Genomic DNA, 20,808 nt, shown 5'->3' on the forward strand with positions numbered 1-20,808 from the left:
CTGTTGTCATGTGACCTCATATTACACAATAGCTAGTTGACTCTCTGACTGCTCCCGCAGAGATGTTGATGCATATTTGTAGGTGTTGCTTGTGTGCCTCTGGATATCTGTGCGCTCTTGTTTATCCCCACTGTGTGGCCCTTTCTATCAGTTGCTCTGGTTGAATGTGTTTGCACATTGTTGCTGAAATCTGGCTCAGGAAGAACCCTAATTTCTTCTTGTTTTGCTGCATAAAACACATAATCAGTGTCCATCGGGACTCTGGTTTTGCAAATGACTTCTAGCCGCGCAAAAATTCACAGCGCCCTGTTAATGATTTGAATAATGTCAATAATTTGAATAATGTCTCGATGCAGACTGCATTAGCATCCCAGTTCCAAAGATGCTGAGTCCACTACCTGTAATCTCATCTGTTTTCCCTTTGTAGTAACAGTGGAAGGGCTTTAAAGATCGGTGCTGTGGCTCCCATCATGATCCAGTCTGTCTGTGGTGGGAAACGAGTCCCCTGTGGCTTTACAGAGCCTGATGGGACAAACTGTGCCATCAGCAGCAGCAGAGGGTTCAGACTGTAGAGCAGTTTTATTTTTTTTTGTAAATTGGAAAATCAGTTTTGTTTTTCAAACTCTGCATCATCATCTCTCCCGAACTAGTGACAAACAGGGAAGCAGCTGCATGATATCTGTAAATATTGCCATTACAGGTCAGAATTCTACCCTTGACACAATGTATGGCACATTATTTCTATAGTAAAAATTGGTGTGATACAGTGTGGAGTACTAGATATTTGTTTTATAGATAAAATATTTTATTTTGATTCGGACCTTATACTTAACAGGGAAATCTATAATTTGTTTATGACTTACTGTTTATATGCAAATATTTAATGTACACGTCTGTAATCCTTGTCCAACAACATAAATTGTTAATTTTGGTATAAATGAATATAAGAATAGTAATTGATTTTTTATATTGTATAATTAACTTCTAACTAGTCCAAATATAAACTCAACTTAATTATGACAAGTAAGACTAAAACTATATCCATTCAACCTCCTATTGCAGATAGAGACAACTACATTTTATAAAGTCTTAATATCAAATCAACATGTTATTAATTATATTATGATCAGTCATGCTACCATATACTATATCCATGTTTGCATTTTAATCATCGAGTCAGTGTCATTTTTAAAACATTCATCTATGTTTATTACTACTGTGATGATTAGTCTGAATGTTGTATTATTTTATCTTTAAGTTTTATTTTAATTGTTAAATTTAATTCAAACATTTTTTCATTTAAGACATTAAAAGTCTAGTTACATTTATTTGAATTGTCACACAAGACATATAAAACTACATTTCTAAGCAGCCTGACTTTCTTTGTAGACAGACCTTTATGTTAATTATACTACTGAGCCATTGCTAAGAATTACAAGTCATTTACACACTTACTCAGTGATAAGAAATACACATTTTAAAAATACTGCAAACAGAATTATGACTAGTAAGCTTAGATAAAGAAAAGACACAACTTTATGTTTACATACTTAAGGATGTATTACACAAAAACATATTTCACTGCCTCTGATTTCTCTTTGGCTTGTCCCAACAAAGTCTGAGGGTCTGTTTGTGCAAAAGTACAACATATCAACGTCCACTGCTCCATTAAACACACGTTTGACTTCAGATTTCTCAGGCAAAGGTCCTTAAGTTCTAAGGTCTTACATCTAACCAGATACACAGCATCAGTCATTCTGTTGCAGGAAAACCCTGCTCTTGAACGCACTCCTCCAAAACTGTATTATCACTCCAAGACAATGTCCCAAACCAGAGCTTTTAGTTTTTATTCTTTACAGCTGCTGTGTTTTTGTGGGCTTCCTCCTTGCGGCCTTTGCTGTCTGGACCACATTTGGAAGAGAGCCGCCTCTAAATTGTAGACTTGCTGTTTTGAACACTGTTTTAATGGCTCCTTTTGAGTTGGGGGATTTCTGGTAAGAAAACGCGGTTTGTCCAAACAGGATATTTTGGTTGTCATGTTTGTAAGGTTGCCGATTTCTGTTTTTGATTTTGATAACTGTTAAAAAGTGTCCTGGAATCCAGACTGTGAGGCTGTTCACAGTTACTCCTCGATTTTAAAGCTCAGACGTTTCCTCTTTGATTTATTAAGACAGCCAATAAATGAAAGATGTAATAGACTTGAGTTTACCGAGCTGCAGGTGCAACGGCTCCACATGCAAACATGTGAGAATTAAACTCAGATCTAAAAGCGGCGACGCAGTGAAGTGAGACGGCGGCCAGACCTGTTAATGCTCTTGTTGTGTTGCAGAACTATTTAGCTATGTAGTCATAAGCAAGTTACGGTATTTATTGCAGCCATTAATGACTTACAGGTTGGAGGAATGTGCCAAAGTTCTTTCACCAGGCGTCTGTGTGCATGGTATCCCAGGTTTACAGTTGAGAGGAAATGGGAAAAAGTTCGGCTGGAACACGCTCACTCGCGGCTGTTTCCTCTGAGCTCGTGTGAGTTGGGTCATTTGGCACCACAAAGAAAACCGGTCCGCAAACAGCAAACAGATCCGCAGCACAAACACATTCAGACATCACTTCTGAGGGCAGAATACCCTCACTGGTGCTGTTTACAACTTCTTTCAACTTTCCTTTTCTGCCCTCGGTTTCGTCCCCTCGCTGCTGTCGTTCTCATTCTTTATTCGTTTATTTAGAGGAGTGCGTCTGAGGGTTGTCACCGACACATCCCATTTCTGTTTATTTGAGGGTTAGCTATAAAGACAGATAAATGTTTTAGCTTTTTTTTTTTTTTTTTTTGCATTTTAACCGAACTGTTTTAACGTTAAGGAGCTGCATTCTCAATTTGAAGACAACCAAAGCTTGTTTCAATCGTGTTTCTCCTCACCACATTTTTAAGAGACCTAATTTCAAGGTGTTAAATTTGTTTTCTTTGTTCTGATTTTTTTTTTTTAATCTCTGAATGACTTTTACATCTTAACACTTCTGTTTCTTTTCTCCTACTGCTTCAAACCCTCCATTTCTTTTATTAATATGTCATTTACCTCTTTACCTACCTTTTTATCCTCTCCCCCCCCCCAGCTTGTGAGAGGGACGTGCAGAAGGTGTGTACTAACTCAACAGAGGAAAACCTCCAGCCCTTCAAGGAGAAGATGGAGGGATTTGTCTCTTCTGGTGAGTCAAGCTAAGATTCTACTTTTTATATACAGCAAAACTGAAATATTGTTCCACATACGGTATGCTGGTTCTGAATACTTTATATATTAGTCTTGCTTCTCATTCTGTAGTCTTTTTTTAATTCCATGATATACAATCAGCAGTGTGGTCTTACGAAAGAAGTCATCATTTACTGTCTAAATGAACATTTTCTGCTTCATAAACCTGGTGTCAGGCAGGTCTTTTTCTTGGAAATATTATCAGACACAGGAATTAATGGAAATGATGTAGAAACAGAAAACAAAATTACAAAATGACAGATTAGTTCTTGAACACAGTGCATATACAGTAGTTGCACTAGTTTAGTTATATGCTTTCCCAGCAGCTATAGGGCCTATAAACTATGTTTGAATGTGTAATCTTTGGCTCCAGTGAAGTACTCCTCTACAGATTGTAATCACAAAATATTTTTTACCTTTCCATCCGAGACAATTAGTGTCGTGTCTGTCAAGATGAGGCATATGTTGTTTATTCTACTCCCACTCCTTCCAAATCATGCATAATGACACACTCAGATACTGACAGTGATAATGGATCCTTGCTCTCAGTCCTGCTCATAAGCTGGCCTGTCTCATGTAAAGTTGTGAAAGACACCAAATAAAATTCTCAATGTCTTCAAAGATGAAACATTCATTCAGACGGAGGATTTACAGCCAAGGAGATGGTCATGAAACCGAGCTTACACAGATAGAAAAGCCCCATTTTCACCCAGACACACAGCATGGGGCCTTTAAAAAGAGGAAGGTATAATTATGTTTTTTTGCCATGTCAGACAGTCAGCTGGGTGGTGCAGAATCTGTGTCTTAGTGCGTGCGTTTGTGAGCGAGTGTGTTTTTGTTCTTGCTGGGAGAGGGCGTCTCGGTGCGCTGTAAGACAGCATGAGGACAGGAGTCTACAGGCCTGTAGAAGGGATCACATTGCCTCTAACATGGTTCTCATGTACTCTCGGCTGCCATAAAGCTGGCAGGACATCTCTTGCTGCGGCCTTGTAAAGACTGGCCGGCCTCAGTGGATCAGGCCTGGGGACCACCGTGACTTGAGCAGAGCTTCCCCGGCAGACTCTGATCATCTAGCCGTCTGTCCCCTTTCTGACCCACACACAGTCGCTCTCATACTCTCATCTTTCTCATTCTGAATTATAGGCGTAGTAGCTGCCACTTTTGGTAACATACCGGTCATTTAAGAGCTAACTTTTTTCCTTGTATCACGGAAAGAATCAAGCCTACAAACCGCACTCTTGGACAAATTGAAAAGTCCCTTTCAAACTTTTTTTGTCCAGCTGGAGGTGAGTGGTAAGAATTTTAAACACAAGTACTTCGGTGGCTTAAGCATTGAAGGTAACTGTGTACACATCTCCATGAGTTATGGCTCACTTTTCATTGAAGTGATGGTCCATGCTGGGCGTATGACACTAGTATGCTGCTCTACATGCTTGATTCACCAAAGTATTATTATACACAAACCTTCCACTGCATGTAAGTGAAAGCCTTTAAAGCCTCCAAGTTGGCCACATAAGATCCAGTTGTGCTTTAATAAATGTAGGAACTGGCTGGTTTGCCACCTGCTTGCACCCTCTGTCCTTATGGTAAAAATCACAATTTTATCTTGATGAGGGGACAGTTATCACACAGAACTATATCTTGTGCTGCAGATCAGTGCAGATGACTGTCCATAAGTCAGTATGTCTAGGGGTCAGTTACACATGCACATAGAAAAAATATATTTCTTATCCCACCCCCAGTGGTTTTGTATGATTCTTTGTCTTTTGAGATTTGACCTCCACTTCGATACAGCGGCAGTGAACAGAATTTTGTTTGTGGTGCTGACAGCCTTGAAAAATGATATTTAAAAAGTTCAATAGCAACATTTTTCTGAAACAGTGTCCCCATTACTCTGAATAATCCAGAGAACATGCTGTCAGTTTCTTTGGTACAAAGTAACTCTAATGAAAATGATTCACAGTGAGCTCAGTGAATTATTCAGAGTTATGGGGACAGTGATTATTGAAATACATTAGTGCTTTTATTAGTGATCAACAATTAATTTTCTGTGGATCAACAGCAATAATTTTAAGTCATTCATCAAGCAATATTAATGTATGTGATTTCTCATTCTCTTTTTAAATGAAATATCTTTGAATTTTAGACTGTAGGTTGAACAAAATAAGCAATTTGAAGACGTCACCGGGGGATCTGATGGCCATTTTTCACAATTTTCTACATTTGAAAAAAATAATGGACAGATTAGTCATCAGTAGTGGCAGCCCTAAAAGACATGTTGTTGTTGCTGAACTTTAAAATGTTACTTATCAATGCAATGAGCACCACAAACAAAATTCCCTTCACTTCCATCATATTGGGGTGGTGGCAGAAACCAAAACTGTTTCTTCGTATTTGGGTAACCAGTTGTGCAAGATCTAATGTTTTGACACATTGTGTGTTGTCATTAGAATCAAGTCACTTTTCAGCAGTCTTAGTGACAGACCAAAGTGCCTCTTTAACACAAGAACTAGACTACATTAAAAGGCTGATTGCCAATGTAACTTGCAGCAGGGCAGAGAGTCTCTCTATTGTAAAAGATTCAGATGAGGTATCTAACAGGGAGATTGTAGCCATGTGCTTCTGGTTGAAGACTGAAAATATATGAGAAGTCCTTGTTTTGAGTACAATTCCTGAAAAGATGTTTGTTATTGCACACCAAGTCTGTGGTGGGATCATGTATTCTTCTAGTGGTTGTAACACAAATGGAAAAGCGCCATGACATTGTTCTTGTTAGTTTATCCACCTAAACTACTTTTGAATGCTAAAGCCTTGTTCAGTATCACAGAATATATGTGAAGGCCTCTGTGGTTGCCACTAGCTACAAAATGGCATCAGTTTGCAAAAGCACATCTTGAACATAAACTCTCCAGTGGAATACTTGTAAACCTTTCTTTCATAAACAGAATTCCTCAAGCTGTTGCCCATGCTTTGGGAGGAGCAGTGTGTAATCATCGTTCGTGATGATTCCATGACTTCAAAAGGCAAAACAAAGCAACAGTTCTCACATCAAAGTGCGGCGAAGGCTCTTAAACTCTGACTCATCAGGGAATGAGTGAATTTCTCACCCAGGTAAACGCTCAGGCGGCCGACCACAGAAACACGTGTTTGACATATTAAAAGTTTTGTAAATTGAGACTGACCTATAAGAAACAGGAATAAGGACATATTGTGTAGTAGAAGTTCTTCTTCATACCAAGAAAGTCTAACAGAGTATGAACAGATACAAACACAACTTTGTACTGAGAGTTGTGTTTCTAAGTAGCACTGACCCATAACCCAGCCTGTGGAGAAGCTCTCAGCAGGGCCTGCAGGTGAACCCAAACGCCCTGCACTCTGCCTCTTAAACTTGCCTGTGTGATCTCTACCAGGTCTAACAGGGGATACATCAGAAACCCAGTGATCCATTCTCTTGTAAGGTTCCTGCCCTTGTCCCATCACTGCTTTCGCTCCTCTTTGGAGCCAAACCCTTCCTTCCTTCTGGACATTTTCTTTTTCTGTCTGTCTATTCTTGTATTAAGTCGTGTTCTCTGGATTTTACATAGTATCTTATCTTATTCGATCGTCTCCTTCGGAGCGGTTCTTTGAGGGATAGTACAAAAAAAAAAAAAAAAAAGTGTTCCAGATCAGACCTTGCGGTTTGGCCATCTCTAATCAACCACCTTTTCATTTCCCTTTTTAATAGGAGCTCTTTGAAACCTCGGGGATATTCTGACGGGCATATTTTTCGTGTTGAATACGCGCCATGACTAATTGAAAACAAATTCCTGCTTTTAATCTCAGCTTGTGTAAGTCTCATTTTACTGGCTCCGTGAGGAAATGCATGTGTATCATCACATCCTCGTTCTCTGTTGTCAGTGACTCAGAACCCCACTAACCAAAATTCCACTTGTTCAGATGACCGTGAATTACATAGAACATGCAGAATTAGCAAATAACAGCTATCCAAGGAAGTCTGTTTTTGATGAAGTCTATGTGATGTATCTGTGTCCTAATTAGAGGTGGTGTAAGGGAGACAGAACAGGATGCTTTATGGAAATCCTCAAGGTCCTCAGCATCCCTCTACTAATGCTCTCCGTCTCTTTGTTATCTGGCTTCTAGGTAAAGCAGCGGTTTGGAAAAGTGTGTCAGAGTTTTAAAGCCCTAATTTATTGTCCCTCTCAGCATGCACGTCTCATAACTTTCTAGTTAGCGACTACTGGTTTCATGTTTACACAGGGAGCGGAGGAAGAGAAACTTCACACATCCTCTCACTCTGGGCCACTCTCTCTCTCTCTCTCTCTCTCTCTCTCTCTCTCTCTCTCTCTCCCTCTCTCCCTCTCTCTCTCTCTCTCTCTCTCTCTCTCTCTCTCTCCCTCTCTCTCCCTCAGCCTCTCGGCTCCAGTGCCACCTCTGCACAGTCGCACCAGAGGGGTACCTCAGGCGCCAGCCTGACCCCCACTGAGACTAACGCCATTGGTCACGGCCCCTCTCCTCTTCCCCCTCCTCCCTCCATCCCAGACATGGTCACCCCCTCCCTTCATTAGGTTTACCTCAGCCCCATTGCCCACATACATGTAAAAAAAGGAGTAAAAGTAAAAGGGGTGGTTGGTCGGAGGCTGAAGCTCACCTTCTCCCAAAAGACCCCCAAACCTGCCTTTGAACAATTTTTTGGAGACTTCCCCCTCTTAAATCTTCAAGTAGGAAAGGTCCCCCATCATTGTAAAAAGGATGAATCTGGAAAAATGCAATAAATCTGAGATCACAGGCACTCTCTGGCCCTAGATAAATTCTTGCACCTCGGCCTGGCCCGCCGCACACATCTGCCTTGCATTTAGACACTTTTACATGGCAGGAGTCCACAGGAGCCTCCAGTTCTCAAGCCTCTCTGCTCAACCCTGCACCCCTGCTCCAGCTCTGCTTGGAACATGCACATGTACAGTATGTCGACACACACACACACACACCACACACACCTCCGCTAACAGACCACTGCTGCCTGCCCCAACACCAGGCGTCACAGGCTCACACTCCCATGCGTCAACACACGGAGGCATGTCAAACTTTACAATGTGCTTAACTGTCACTTGGATAACACGCTCCCTGCGTCAGTGACATCTCAACCCAGGAGCTGTTCTTCCTCTACTCTCCTCACTTGACAACTATGAGGATGGCTACTGAACACAGCGCCATCTTCTGGACCCCGCTTGTTACCTGGGATCCGTTTTTAAAGTGGCTGTCGGTGGAAACATTTGCCCCCAGTGGTTATCTATGTCACCAAAAGGCCCATAATCTGCCCTATGACCTGTCTTAATCCAATATTTTCTTCTTCTTTTTTTTTTTTTACAGCTCAAAAGGAGCATTCTGCTGAAGAGGACCGGCTCAACACAGCACAGAAAAGGTAGGAGCCCAACCAAAAAAAATGAGATTCATTCAAAATTGTAATAAACCACTATATCTGCTTGGAAATAATCTCATTCCTGACCAGTGTATCATTGTCGTGTTTGTGTTAAAATTCCTGTAAAAACACAAGGGAGGTCTGCCAAGGATTGCACACATCACATAGCAGCGTTGAGTCATTCAGCATGCTTCACATAGATAACCGGTAGCTTGTATCTGATAACACTAATGCTTGCTATTTGTATAGTTGTTTACAGTAATATTAGCGCCAGCTGATAAGGGTTCTGGTAAGATGCAGGAACTTCTCAGTATCTTGGACGAAGTCTGAAACTTCAAACTATGACTAGAAGTGACGTATTTTAAAGGATTAAGCATCATGTTATATATGCACAAGAGACCTATTTATACACCTGTGCTAAGCCTTTTGTGATTTGTCTTAATGAAATATAGATAAGATACATATGTTTTGCAGAAACAGCAATAGATTTGTACACACAAATAATGTTCAGCATACCGTGTATTAAGCCCGAGCGGCCCCTGCGTCCTCCCCTGCAGCTCCTATCAGTCTTATCTTCCATGTTTTGTGCAGAAGACTCCCAAGAGTCTTCTGAGACGTCAGATTTATAGGCGTGAGACACACTGGCAGCCGCTTAGCTCGTGTTTGGGCGAAATCATATCTGGAACATTTCATATTGGAAAAAGATGGTGGAGCAGACAAACAAAGCAAATAGATTATTTTTGCCTTGTTTGGACAGAGAGCAGAATTGTTTGCTTTAAATCGTAACTGTCCCACTTCCAAAATAAATCATGAAAGCACATAAAGGAGAAAGTGAAAGACGCCGGACGCAAGAAAATGGAAACTATAAACAATCAGGAAGTTGATTGCTTTGGACAATACTATAACTCAGCGAATGGTTCCAAACTGCTCTGTTTCATGTTGATGCTTTTAAGCCAAGAAAATCACTGAGGGACGGCTGAAACTCTCGCTCTCTGTCCTGGTCCCCCACCCTCACTGGTGGTATCTGTATCCACTGGACTGACGTGTGTGTGTGTGTGTATGTGTGTGTGCGTGCATGAGTGACACCACTGTAATGAAGGCGTTGAACTTGGTGGGGGAATATTGATCAAAAGGGCCCCACAGCTGACAGCACCTTTGACTTTTAATGAAGTTTTCCTTTAATTTCATCTAAAGAGGGGGCTGGCTGACTGGCGCTAGGTAGAGCTAGAGAGAGGAGGGGGCTCTCTCTCTCTCTCTCTCTCTCTCTCTCTCTCTCTCTCTCTCTCTCAGGTTCCCACAGAGCCACCTCGTAAAAGTGACACGCTGTTGATGAATATGGGCGTCAGAGGGCTCACCGGGCCCTGGGTGGGCTCTCACATCTGTGCTGGATGAGGGATCCTCACACAAACGCACAACAGCAGCAGTGGCAACATTATGGCTCGCTGTTAATAAAGGAAATAGACAACACATCCTTAGTGCTACCTAATACCTCGACCTTGGCCTCATGAGGAGTCAGTGAGTTTAGATGCCCGTGAGTCAAAGTCAACCACCAGCGAGAAGGAATGAGTGATATTGTTGAACTAATATCAAACCTCAGTCAGATTTGTATTTTTCTTTTCTTTTCTTATTAAAATTTGTGCTTTGGGACTGTATCAATAAAACTGACTGGATTTGATCAGGCAGTTTCTGGTCTAAACTGGAATTTAAGACAATTTTATTGAGGCAAAGTTCTTGTTTGGCTTCTTTTGTTAGATGTCGAAATATTCTTCACGGTAAGGCATTGAAGAATTATTGGTTTAGTACCGTTTTGCAGGTATCGTATCGGCGCTAGCATTGGAAAAATAGACAGGCCCAATAGTTTTGCCATTATCAATATACATCTAATGAATATGGCAAATGTATGTCAAATCAATATAAATTATCTAGCTGATGTTCAGGGCAGTGACCTGTGTTCCATTTTTTATGTTTGGCATCAGACAAAACTTTTCACACATGTAAAACGAAAACTTCAAAACTTAATTTTGCTCATTTTTAATCACAATTTGTTGTGAAATATGGATCCCATGGACACCAGAATTTTGTGAAATGTGAAATCTTGCTATCATTATCACACAATTCCGCCACATATATAAGAAAATATTGAAATAGCTGCCAGGCCCAGCTAGTGAGGAAGCACCTTCTGACACACAAGGTGATGTTTTCATTGAGCATAATTGTAAAAACGGAGGTTATTTGGGCAATATGGCTCATCCGTGGTGAGTGACAAGGCCTTTCCCTCAACATGCAGTCCTAATTTGTCTGGTTCTTGTTTGGGTTCCTCTGAGGTTTTCTGGTTCTGTCCACATTTCCATCTCATTAAATTCCCTTATACCACATCATGCTCAATTTCATTTGGCGCAACTCTATTCACCATGCAGCTATGGTTTCATTAAAGCTAGCTGGTATATTATTTTACTCGGGCGTTTCATGACGTCAATGGCGCAAAACGACTTTGTGCCTCTGCTGAATCAGCCAACAACACGGAGTTTACTTCTGTAATCTTTTTACTGGGGAAACAAAGGAATGTAGAGTTGCCTGTCCAAATATTTCCCTGATTCTCACGGCTGCTCATGGTTTTGTAATGGGTCTTTTTTTATAGCTGTCAGTGAGGAATGCCGGCTGTGGGCGCTGCAGTAAACCCTCTCACGGCAATGGCATCATAGCATGGATCACAGAAGTGTAGGCGTGTGTGTGTGTGTGTGTTTGTGTGCAAGTGTAGCTAATTGTTCTGTGCTCCGCAAATGAACAAAAGTCCTGCTTGATTTTGTTTATGTTTCGCAGGTATACTCGCATGTGTGAGCGTGTTTGCATCTGTTTTGAGTGAAGGTTTGTGTATCTGCTTGTTGCATATGCTCGGGAGAGTTAAAAAAAAAAAAAAAAGCAAAGGCACTGTTGCTTGATTTGTGCGTGCTTTGACATGATGACCTAGGGTCAGAGAGGAGCTGATGGAGAGGAGACCCTGTTCATCATGCCAGAGCAGGGCCGGCTGCAACACAGCTACCTGGGACGGCTCGTCTGTTTGGTCAGTCCAAACATCCCAGAGCCATGTTCCCTTGATTTCTTTTGTAGAGCACAGGATGATCTACAGTGCTTTTTTTTTTTTTTTTTTTTTTTTTTTTGAGCATCCCAGCAAAATGACGCATCACTGGGAAATGGGAAGCAGGCTCATGCAGAAGCTGCTTTTTTTTTTTTTCAGCTTTTAGCAGGCCGTCTGGGCAGCATATTGTACCATTTCACTCTGCGCGAACGTGTCTTAGATTAGCGTCGCGAAAGCCACCTAGCATCTGGAGGTCAGGGCCTATCTTGGGTGTCAATGGGACAGGGAGCATCTCTTGAATCATGGCCCCCTTTTATCAAGCCTTTGACAGGCACGGCTAGAAAATGTCTTTCATGTTTGGGTTAGTGAGGGAATCTGAAGCAGCAGGCTGCTTTTCATGCCTTGTGTGTGCTGCTGAGAGCCTTGCAAAGAGTTGAGATTTGGTTACAATTGAATTAGACTGAGGGGCTGGCCTACAACAGTCTGTCCTAGTGAACAGGGGGAGAAAAAAAGGGAATCTGTTTATTCACATAGAACTGATGTGTCTCTGTGTGTTTTATGTGTACACACCTGTCGGTTTGAGCTCACATGTGCGTATATCAAATCATATTCATATCTTTGATTGTCTGCCAGTAAATATGTTTGTGGAGCTGTATGTGTGAGCTCCACAGTGTGTGTGTGTGTGTGTGTGTGTGTATGTGTGTGTGTTGCTGTGTCTGGAGGAGCGGCAGCCTGTTCTTGGCTGTCTCCGTCTCCTCTGGCAGTCTTCCCCTGCAGGCCGTAGAGGTCAATGTGATAATGGAGCCGCCGCTACTGGCGCTCCCCCGTGGCCCAGCAGGGTGGACACTCTGTTTCCAGCTCTGTTTCTCGCCTCTCCGCCTGACTCTCCATCCATCATTTTCTGTGCGTGCTCCGTCTGTACCGGACTCGTTTTTATCCTGAATTTGTTGTTTGTGTTTCCTTGGCGCACACGCCTTCGCTTCCTAGTATTTTTTTAACCTTCCTTTTAGTTGACTTCCGTTTAGTTTGACTTGTCTGATTTTATTTATAAGTGTTTATGTGTGATAAGACAGCACTCGTTCTGTTTTTCCCCTACAGTTTCCAGGACACGGTGAGCTACTTTGGGCTTAAGCCAAAGCCCGGAGAGAAAGATGTAGCCCCGAGTTACATCTTTATGTTCTGGTACGAGTTCTGCAGTGACTTCAAGAACACCTGGAAACGACAAAGCAAGAACATCTCCAAGGAGAGGTGAGCGCTCCCAATTCTTAAAAAACACAAACATGGCTTCCAAATTGAGGCTAAACCATCTCATCCTCGGATCAGACTCCATGTCTCCGTCACTTTCGGATAGATGCTTAACTACCTCCGGACATCACTTCAAATTAGCGCTAATTGTGCGAGGGTGATGTGCAGATGCTGAGCTGTAATTATAGCAGAAAGGGAGGCCATCAAAGAGGAGGCGAGCGCGAGTAGCTGAGGCCTCGGTCCTGTGTCTGAAGGACTTGGGCCTGAATTTATGATGTTTCCTCTGACCTGAGGCGTCATGTTGGAGGGTGGGGGGGGGGCATTCCACCGAGGGACAGCAGACCCTCCTGGCGGCCGCCTGGCTTTACTAGCGAGCGGACGGGGGCCTGTAGCCGTTAAAGGCTGCGCGTTATGGGAGAACTGATAAACACTATAATGATGCTGGACATGCAGCCCAAAGGGCAGCAGCGCTGCACGTGCAGGACCGAAGCAAGGAGCTGTTATTGCCCAGTCACGGCTCTTCCCGCTCCGCAGTTGTAGGTACATTTGAATTTCTTCAAATTGTAAATGGTTATATGATGAATCTGAGCTTACATTTGTCTCCCAGTGAAATGGATGAGTTCATGTTTTCACAGCCCTGCCACAGAGCCATGTGCTCTCTCTTAATTGTTTAGTAGGTAATCATGTCCCACATTACTCACAGCTGATTGTGCTTATGTACAATTAACTTTATTTTAAATACAGTTGGGGCACTCATAAAAGCCAAGTGTTTTTTAAAGGCTGCCTCATTATCTCATCAACCCACTGTCTTTCTCTACTGTATCTCGCTTATGGGGCTTTCACTGGCCGCAAACTCAAGAGGATTGGCGTGTGTGTGTGTGTGTGTGTGTGTGTGTGTGTGTGTGTGTGTGTGTGTGTGTGTGTGTGTCAGGCCCTACGTGGCTCCATGACACAGGGTGCCCCAGTGAGATACTTAAATGTCTCGCTCTTACAAACAACTTCACGAGGACAGAGTGATGAGAGGCTATTGACTTTATATTGTTTTCATTAGTTACACAAGCGCTATCTTTATGATTTAGTTCCAGCGCTCTCAGAGTGTACTTCTGGTTTTAAAGGGCCTGCATATATCAAGTCCTTGCGGATTTTTTTTTTTTTTTTCCGTAGGTTGAAGGAAGCTCAAGAAAACATCAAGAAGATCACGGCAGAGAAGAGAGTCGAAACCAAGAAGATCAACGCCAACAGTTTGGTAAGGACTGCGCTACAGACTGTATAAGCAAAGAAATGGAATTTCCAGATAGCTGATCTTCCATACACTGAATCTTTTTGTGGTTCTTGCCAACAGAAAGAGAGGCTGCGGCAGAAGGAAGCCAGCGTGTCGTCCAGCTGAGTGCTGGAGAAGATCACAGACGAGAAAATGTGCAGGCCTCGTCTCTCCTGCATTTAGCACCTGCCTCAATAACACTGGACTGCCCTCTGTGCCCCGTACGGACTCACAATAAAACCTCGTCGGGCTCTTACTTCTCCCACTGCCGTAGCTCTGCCCTACTAACAGCACTGGACACCCCCACCCGTCCCCACTTTACACTCCGCCACCCTCACGTTGAGCTCCCTCCGCAGTGAGGATGCGTGGCTGACACAGCCGAAGTGATGAGAGTCTGAAAAGCCAAAGGTTGACCTCATTCATCCAGCATGGCGTGACCTCTGAGTTCCCAGCTTGTGAAAGGTCTCAAAGGGTCAGTGGGATTCACAACAGTGCCAGCTGACATATCCCCAAGGTTCCTTCTGGGTCTCAAGAAGCTGAGAATGTAACATCAGACACATTCAGAGTGTTAAGACAGATTGTTGTACAAACAGATTTGGCTGCCTGGAGATTTCTGCTCAGAGGAAAATCCCTGTTGACTAAAAAACAACCCCTCTCTCTCTCTCTCTCTCTCTCTCTCTCTGTCTCAAAGCAGTAAGAAAGCAGCAGCCAGGGTCCTTTTGCTGTAGCGAATAGCTTTTCATTCACCACGGCTCATTAAAAAGTCTTGTAAATACATATAAGCAGGGACCGTGCAGTTTAGTTCTGCCGGATGAGCAATATGATAAATGATCTGCGCTGGGCTTCGAGCGCAGATAAAGACATGTCGTGTATAAATGTGCGCACGCGTACAGATCAGTATGTGGAGGAAGTTTCACTGTGTCACGCTGCACTGCACTGCACCGCACCAGACTGACCTCTCCTGGGTGACGGCCGGAGAAGAGCAGAACCCACCTAACCTCGGCCCCCTCACATACAAACATGTCCTCAAAAATGTCAGAAGAACACAACAGGTCTTGGCCATAAACCCACTCATCCATGGTATTAAATTAATTCATTTTATTAATAGCTATATGCAAAGCTATTAATCTCTTATTGATTGCTGTACATCACGTTGTGTCCGGCACACTTTGAAGCACTTTCCTGCTTGTAGTAGCTGTGTGTTGTAGCTCACTTTAAGCCACACTCCCCTGTTATGGTAACTGCGTGCATTTTTCAGATGTATTGCACTTTTTTGCACCTCTTTTCCTATGCAAGGTTATGTTTTTCCTTGTTATAAGATTCATTAATTGTATTGTCTCATGATGAAATCCTATTAGATTTTTTTTTTTTTTTTATTTCTAAGAAAGTGTACCAAGTTTTATTTTCACAAATGTAAGATGTAACCACGTTCCTGTGTCATTCAAGAAAAGTCTATTTATGTAAGGAAAGATTTATTTTATGCCAAAAAAAAAAAAAAACACCACACATTAGCTTTGTTCCCTTTGAGGCTGTATTTTTATGAGTTGTAATTTAGTTGACTGAGAAGCTGCCTGATAGGTCAGTCAGATGAAAGATATATTTTCACATGGATGTCACTTGTGTGTAGAATGAAGGCGGTTGCCTTTTCTGTTTTGGGTAGTTCAGAACATTCGAGCATATCACCTGAAGCCATGTGAGTTGTAATACCTCAGACAGACTTCCATTATCAGAGTATCCATAAAACTGCACCTTGAATTACTTTTTTTACCCTCTAAAGTCTGTGACATGTGCCATTTATTTTGTATAAAAATCTAAATATTTCAGAAGCATTTTACTCCAGTTTGAAAAAGAAAAGCGAGCTGATACTGACCAAGGAATTGTTGAAGCCTCTACTGTATGTTTGTCAGTTTGTGTAACCCTCAGTAGCTCTCATGTACAGTAGGTGCTCTGTAATTTTATGGAATTGTTTTAAATTTCAAGAATAAACTCCCGGATGCTGAAAAAACCAGACTTGTTTTAAATGGAGACCTGACCTTTAAAAGATGTGTTAAGACAATGTCTCTCAATTTAATGCTGACAGCACTTCCATTAAGCTTTTAGAAGCACCCAAGAAAATGTGATATTTATTTAAGAAACCTGAGTCATCAAATGGATTTGATGATTCATAATTCAACTGTTCAATGAACTATGAGTCAGAGTAAAGTAGCTCAATCAAGCCTCATTTTAAGACTTTAAACTTGTTCCTGGAAGACTCCTGAAATCAAGTGATTAGCAGTGTTTAACATCTGGAATTGGAAGTTTGTTTTAAGAGAACGAAGATTTAAGAGATGTGAAGTTAAACGTGATGGATATTACAGTGTTTAATCTTATTTGCTGTATCAGTAAAATACTTGCAGAAATTTATTGCCTCACAATGTCACTTTAGAAGCTGGTTTTACCCATTTACAGTCATTTAACTCAATTCCAACTGAATTGCAAGCTGTGCGGATCAATAACTCATCTAAATTCTTATTCAAACGTCAAAATATTCATATAAATTGTGGCAGAAAGTATTTTATAAAGATGATATTCAAAATAGGCGGCTGAAGAATATCATGTCATCATTTGGAGCCTGTATAATAAACGCTGGATTGGTGCCGTCGCCTTTTAGACAGGAAATCCCTCATCATTTGCACTTGAACAACGCACTCCCCCCCCCCCTTTTTTTTTCAGCCACCCGACAGATTTGCGAGCCATGTAACAAAATATAGTGAAGTCAAATGACATCATTTCAAGACATAATTGCAGCAGGTAACCGCATCTTTTCCCATAAAACTGACTACTTTACGATGAAATGTGTTCCAAGATGCTGACTCCACGCAGTAGGAGAGCAGCAGATGATGTAGAGATGATTAAAATAAACCTCCAAGTTTGGGTGTAAATGTTCAAATAATGCGCACAATATGCCAGCATCCGTTTATTTTATGTTTTCGTGGATAATTTAATCCAAGGAATAAACAAACCGGTTACATCAAATACGGCTCTACATCTCGATAGTGTCTAAACCACCGCTGTACATTGTCACGTTTTTTAACTAAACAAAGAAGCCTAGTGTCTCTACATTTGAGTAGGCACCCAATTTACAAAAAGAGAAATCTTCGAAATTCACAGAAATCAATTAGGTTAACCTTGAAAGATTCTTGAAATGTCGAAATAAAATCACATTTTCCATTTACAAATATCGCCACTCATCCATCCAAATTCCACACAGTGGAAACATCCAGTTTAACAAACACATATAAACACATAAAAAATACAAAGTCGGACAGGAATGTTCTCCTGTCACGCAATGAGTGTTTTGAATTGTGAGTTACTGGTTTATTAAATAAACCGGGATTATGCTGTCCTATTGGGGTGAGAAAGCCGTGCGTAAAACGTGCCCATTCCAAGTCAACGTTCCCGTGCAGTGATGCTTGTTTTCAAAATTGGCAAATTAGTGATGAGTAAAATGTTCGATGCAGTTCAACGTCTGTTTATAAGTTGCATGTCCATAATTGTTCACACATTGTGCAAGAAGAGAGATTCATAGTAGGAAGCCTAGATGTCATCGTATGTGAAGCACATCTCCTACTGGAGACAGGCACGTGTTCTTGGCTGTGTGACAGCCTTTCTTCTTTTCTCCCAACAATCCTGTCGATGAAGCAGAAGAATATGAAGAAACAAACACACACACAAACACACACTCACAACCCATTATGCTCGTCTTTTGACTAGTCCAGGTCTATTGATATGCAGCGGCACTGTTTGACGCGCTGGATGCGTTTCTTCTTTGTGGGTGGCTGCTGGTCCGGACAGTTCAAAGTAAACGTCATAGTGGTAAAACGCTTCGGTTTGCAAAACGAACAGGACTGGAAGGCACCCTCCTCCCTGCGGATGTGCCTGGGGATGTAGAAGGAGTTGCACTGTCCGTAACAGAAGCGGTTGATGATGGTGCGACTGAGGCAGCCCTCCTCGTGGATGGTCTGTTTGAGGGGCTGCGTCTTGCACCAGTCCCGTTTCAAATACTGGCGCTCCGTCACATGTAAAGCTTCCTGGCTGGACTCCAGCACCTCGTCGGCTGGTGAGGATGAGCCCTGCCTCTGCCGAGACCCGGAGCCCGCCTGCGGAGGCTGCGGTTGCTGCTCCGATTCGTTTGGGTTGCTTTTGTCAGGATGAGGAATGGCGCCTTGTGAACTTCGGTTTCTTTTTGAATCCACGGGAGAGGAGAGCAACCCAATGATGAAAACCATACTGCAGAAGATACGCGTCGAGTTGGCCATCCTTAGGGAGAGGAAAAAAATATTAATCACCTACACCGTTTCAACTCTGGACGGATTACGCACAGCTGTCAAAGCTTTTACGCTGCGTAAAAACGCACAGATAGAGGATGCGTTTGTCAGCTGCACGCAAAACGAAACTCAAGAGCTTAAACTACGATTTAATTACATCAGTCTAAATATCTGAGTGAGAAATGTAATGTCTCGTGTATTGTGTTGCCATACGTTCACCATTACGCAATGGATTGCCACCAGATTTAAGCACAAACAGTCTTATGTGTTCCATTAACTCACACATGCACACAAACATGTGGTTTGGCATTTTCATGAGCCATAAACCGAATGAAGTTAAGTAATAAGTGGAGGAAGACGTTACACGTGGATGTTATGATCAGAAATATTGAAAATTAACTTACCTGCGAGCCTCCACAGCTTCAAGTGCGATGATCTGATCTTGTCAGTCTTCTGTGGCACCTTCCGAGGTGATAGACACCTACTACTGTCGACTGCACACTGGTGGGACTCTGGATGGGTGGGAGACTAACCACTCCATAGACAGGGGCCAGGGGGTTTAATACAAATTGCTCCAGCGCCGGACTGTCTCCCTTTTAAATGTCTGCCAGCTGAGATGTGCACAACAGTTCCCTCTACATTATTGGCTAAGCACGATGTAGAGAAAATCAAAACTATCCGCCCCCTCAACACTTCCCCTGAACCCACTTCAAGAAAACAGACAACCGAGAACAGCGAGGGCAGGAGGGGAGGAGGAGACGAGCTGAGTGCGTATAAGCCTGCAGTTTCTGCGCACATGGGGAAAGTACCCAAAAAAGTTGATATTTTTTATTCAAAGGAGGATAATGAAAATAACATGTAAAATATCTAAATATTAAAATTGAAGGGAGGCGTTCAAGGTCCTTAAGCAAATTACAAACATACATGCATCTAAGAACGAACTCAAATAGAAAAGCTGACTATCGCATTACAGTAAAACATGTGGATGCTCAACATAAAGGGCATTACAAAGTAGAATAAAGGCAATAAAAGCTCATTATAGAAAGCCAGATACTAGAGATAATGCGTCATTGGTGAATAAAACCTGTTTAATGGATTCACTATTGGTTTCCTCGAAATTTTTTAATGATACCTGGACGTTCAATGTAATCTGCACTTAGGTTTTATTTGTTTAAGCATAATATATTTAATAAAAACAAACAAAAGAGCGATGGTTTCAGCAGTGCAGCTGCTACAATATTCCACTTAATAGCCAATATAGCCTTTCACTTAATTATTTATGTGTCCTCAACCAACTTTTATTTAGCCTACTCTTGCCCCCAATTTCTGAAAGAATTATGCAAATAGTTAATTCCATTTTCCGGCCTTTAAATCAAAATCAGTGTGTTTTATTAACTTTCATTTGTCTTACTGTAGGTCCATTTTCCCCTTTCATTTAACTTCACCATGTAAGTTAGATAAACTGAAAAACTTGTTTCCTATGTTGAGAAAAGTCACATTTTCAGCCCTGATATTGTGGAAAATAAGACAGGCCTCTCCAGCATCCACTACGTATCAAACTGTTCAGGCCAACTGGCAAAAGACGCTAGATCTTAATTATGGGCTTAATTCAACCCCATTAGCTGTTACTGGATTTACCCAGCACATTTCCAGTACATACTGATGACTATTGTTTCACAAAGGTGAACATTTGGTGATCTAACATCGCATCATCTTCTTACACCGTAAACCATCTGCTTCAAATATACTGTAGGCCTCAACCCAGCGACATTTATATCATAACGCAACACCTAAAGATGAAGCATCAAAACCAGAGGAAAGAAGCATCACCGTACTGATAACAACAAGCTGCTGCAGTAACATGACGATTTTAACTAAACCTTTTGTGAAAGTCAAATCAGTCCTTCTAGACATGAATCGCATGCGAGTCTCCAAACTGTCAGGCTGTGGACAATAAATCTCGCGGAATAATTTTGAGCTTCATCCGATCACTGGCAGCTATTCAGCTTCTTTACAAGATGAAAACTATACAAGTCGTTTAACTTTTTCATGACACCGTAACTTTTAAAAACCGGTTGACGTGATGTGTTCAGCACAATGAATCAGCTTAGTACAGTTTATTTTCCAATGCTGGCCGCTGATCAGATTTGATTTGACACTAAGCAGAAATTAAATATTTATCTTATGAAGATATCTCAAGAGATGCATATCACTTCCAGTCCAACACAAACAACTATTTTTAAAGAAATGTTGATATTACT

The 20,808-nt window shown here is 41.8% G+C and overlaps 2 protein-coding genes across 5 annotated transcripts in view; one reads left to right on the plus strand and one right to left on the minus strand.

The window, feature by feature from the left end:
* Window positions 1–16,261, plus strand: part of LOC121880708 (formin-1-like) — a 51,294-nt gene extending 35,033 nt beyond the window's left edge. For 3 of the 4 annotated variants that reach the window (XM_042388167.1, XM_042388169.1, XM_042388168.1), the window contains exons 15-19: window positions 3,109–3,201; window positions 8,610–8,661; window positions 12,833–12,982; window positions 14,144–14,225; window positions 14,322–16,258. In XM_042388167.1, the coding sequence (XP_042244101.1) occupies window positions 3,109–3,201; window positions 8,610–8,661; window positions 12,833–12,982; window positions 14,144–14,225; window positions 14,322–14,366 (422 nt within the window). In that variant the 3' untranslated portion in view covers window positions 14,367–16,258. Of the gene's footprint in view, window positions 1–3,108; window positions 3,202–8,609; window positions 8,662–12,832; window positions 12,983–14,143; window positions 14,226–14,321 lie in introns of all 4 variants that reach the window. The other variant, XM_042388166.1, reaches the window with a different exon arrangement.
* Window positions 16,262–17,183: 922 nt separating this feature from the next.
* On the minus strand, window positions 17,184–20,544 carry grem1b (gremlin 1b). The gene is made up of 2 exons (XM_042388655.1): window positions 18,952–20,544; window positions 17,184–18,539 (listed from the first exon to the last, which is right to left on the minus strand). Exon 2 carries the CDS (start codon window positions 18,536–18,538, stop codon window positions 17,990–17,992), a length of 549 nt encoding a protein of 182 aa, XP_042244589.1. The 5' UTR covers window position 18,539; window positions 18,952–20,544; the 3' UTR covers window positions 17,184–17,989.
* Between the last annotated feature and the right edge of the window lie 264 nt (window positions 20,545–20,808).

This window comes from Thunnus maccoyii, chromosome 16, assembly GCF_910596095.1.
Source record: "Thunnus maccoyii chromosome 16, fThuMac1.1, whole genome shotgun sequence".
Classification (NCBI taxonomy): Eukaryota; Metazoa; Chordata; class Actinopteri; order Scombriformes; family Scombridae; genus Thunnus; species Thunnus maccoyii.

Excerpts from the sequence above, each read along its gene's own strand:
- grem1b (XM_042388655.1), bottom strand. The coding sequence starts at position 18,538 with ATGGCCAACTCGACGCGTATCTTCTGCAGTATGGTTTTCATCATTGGG.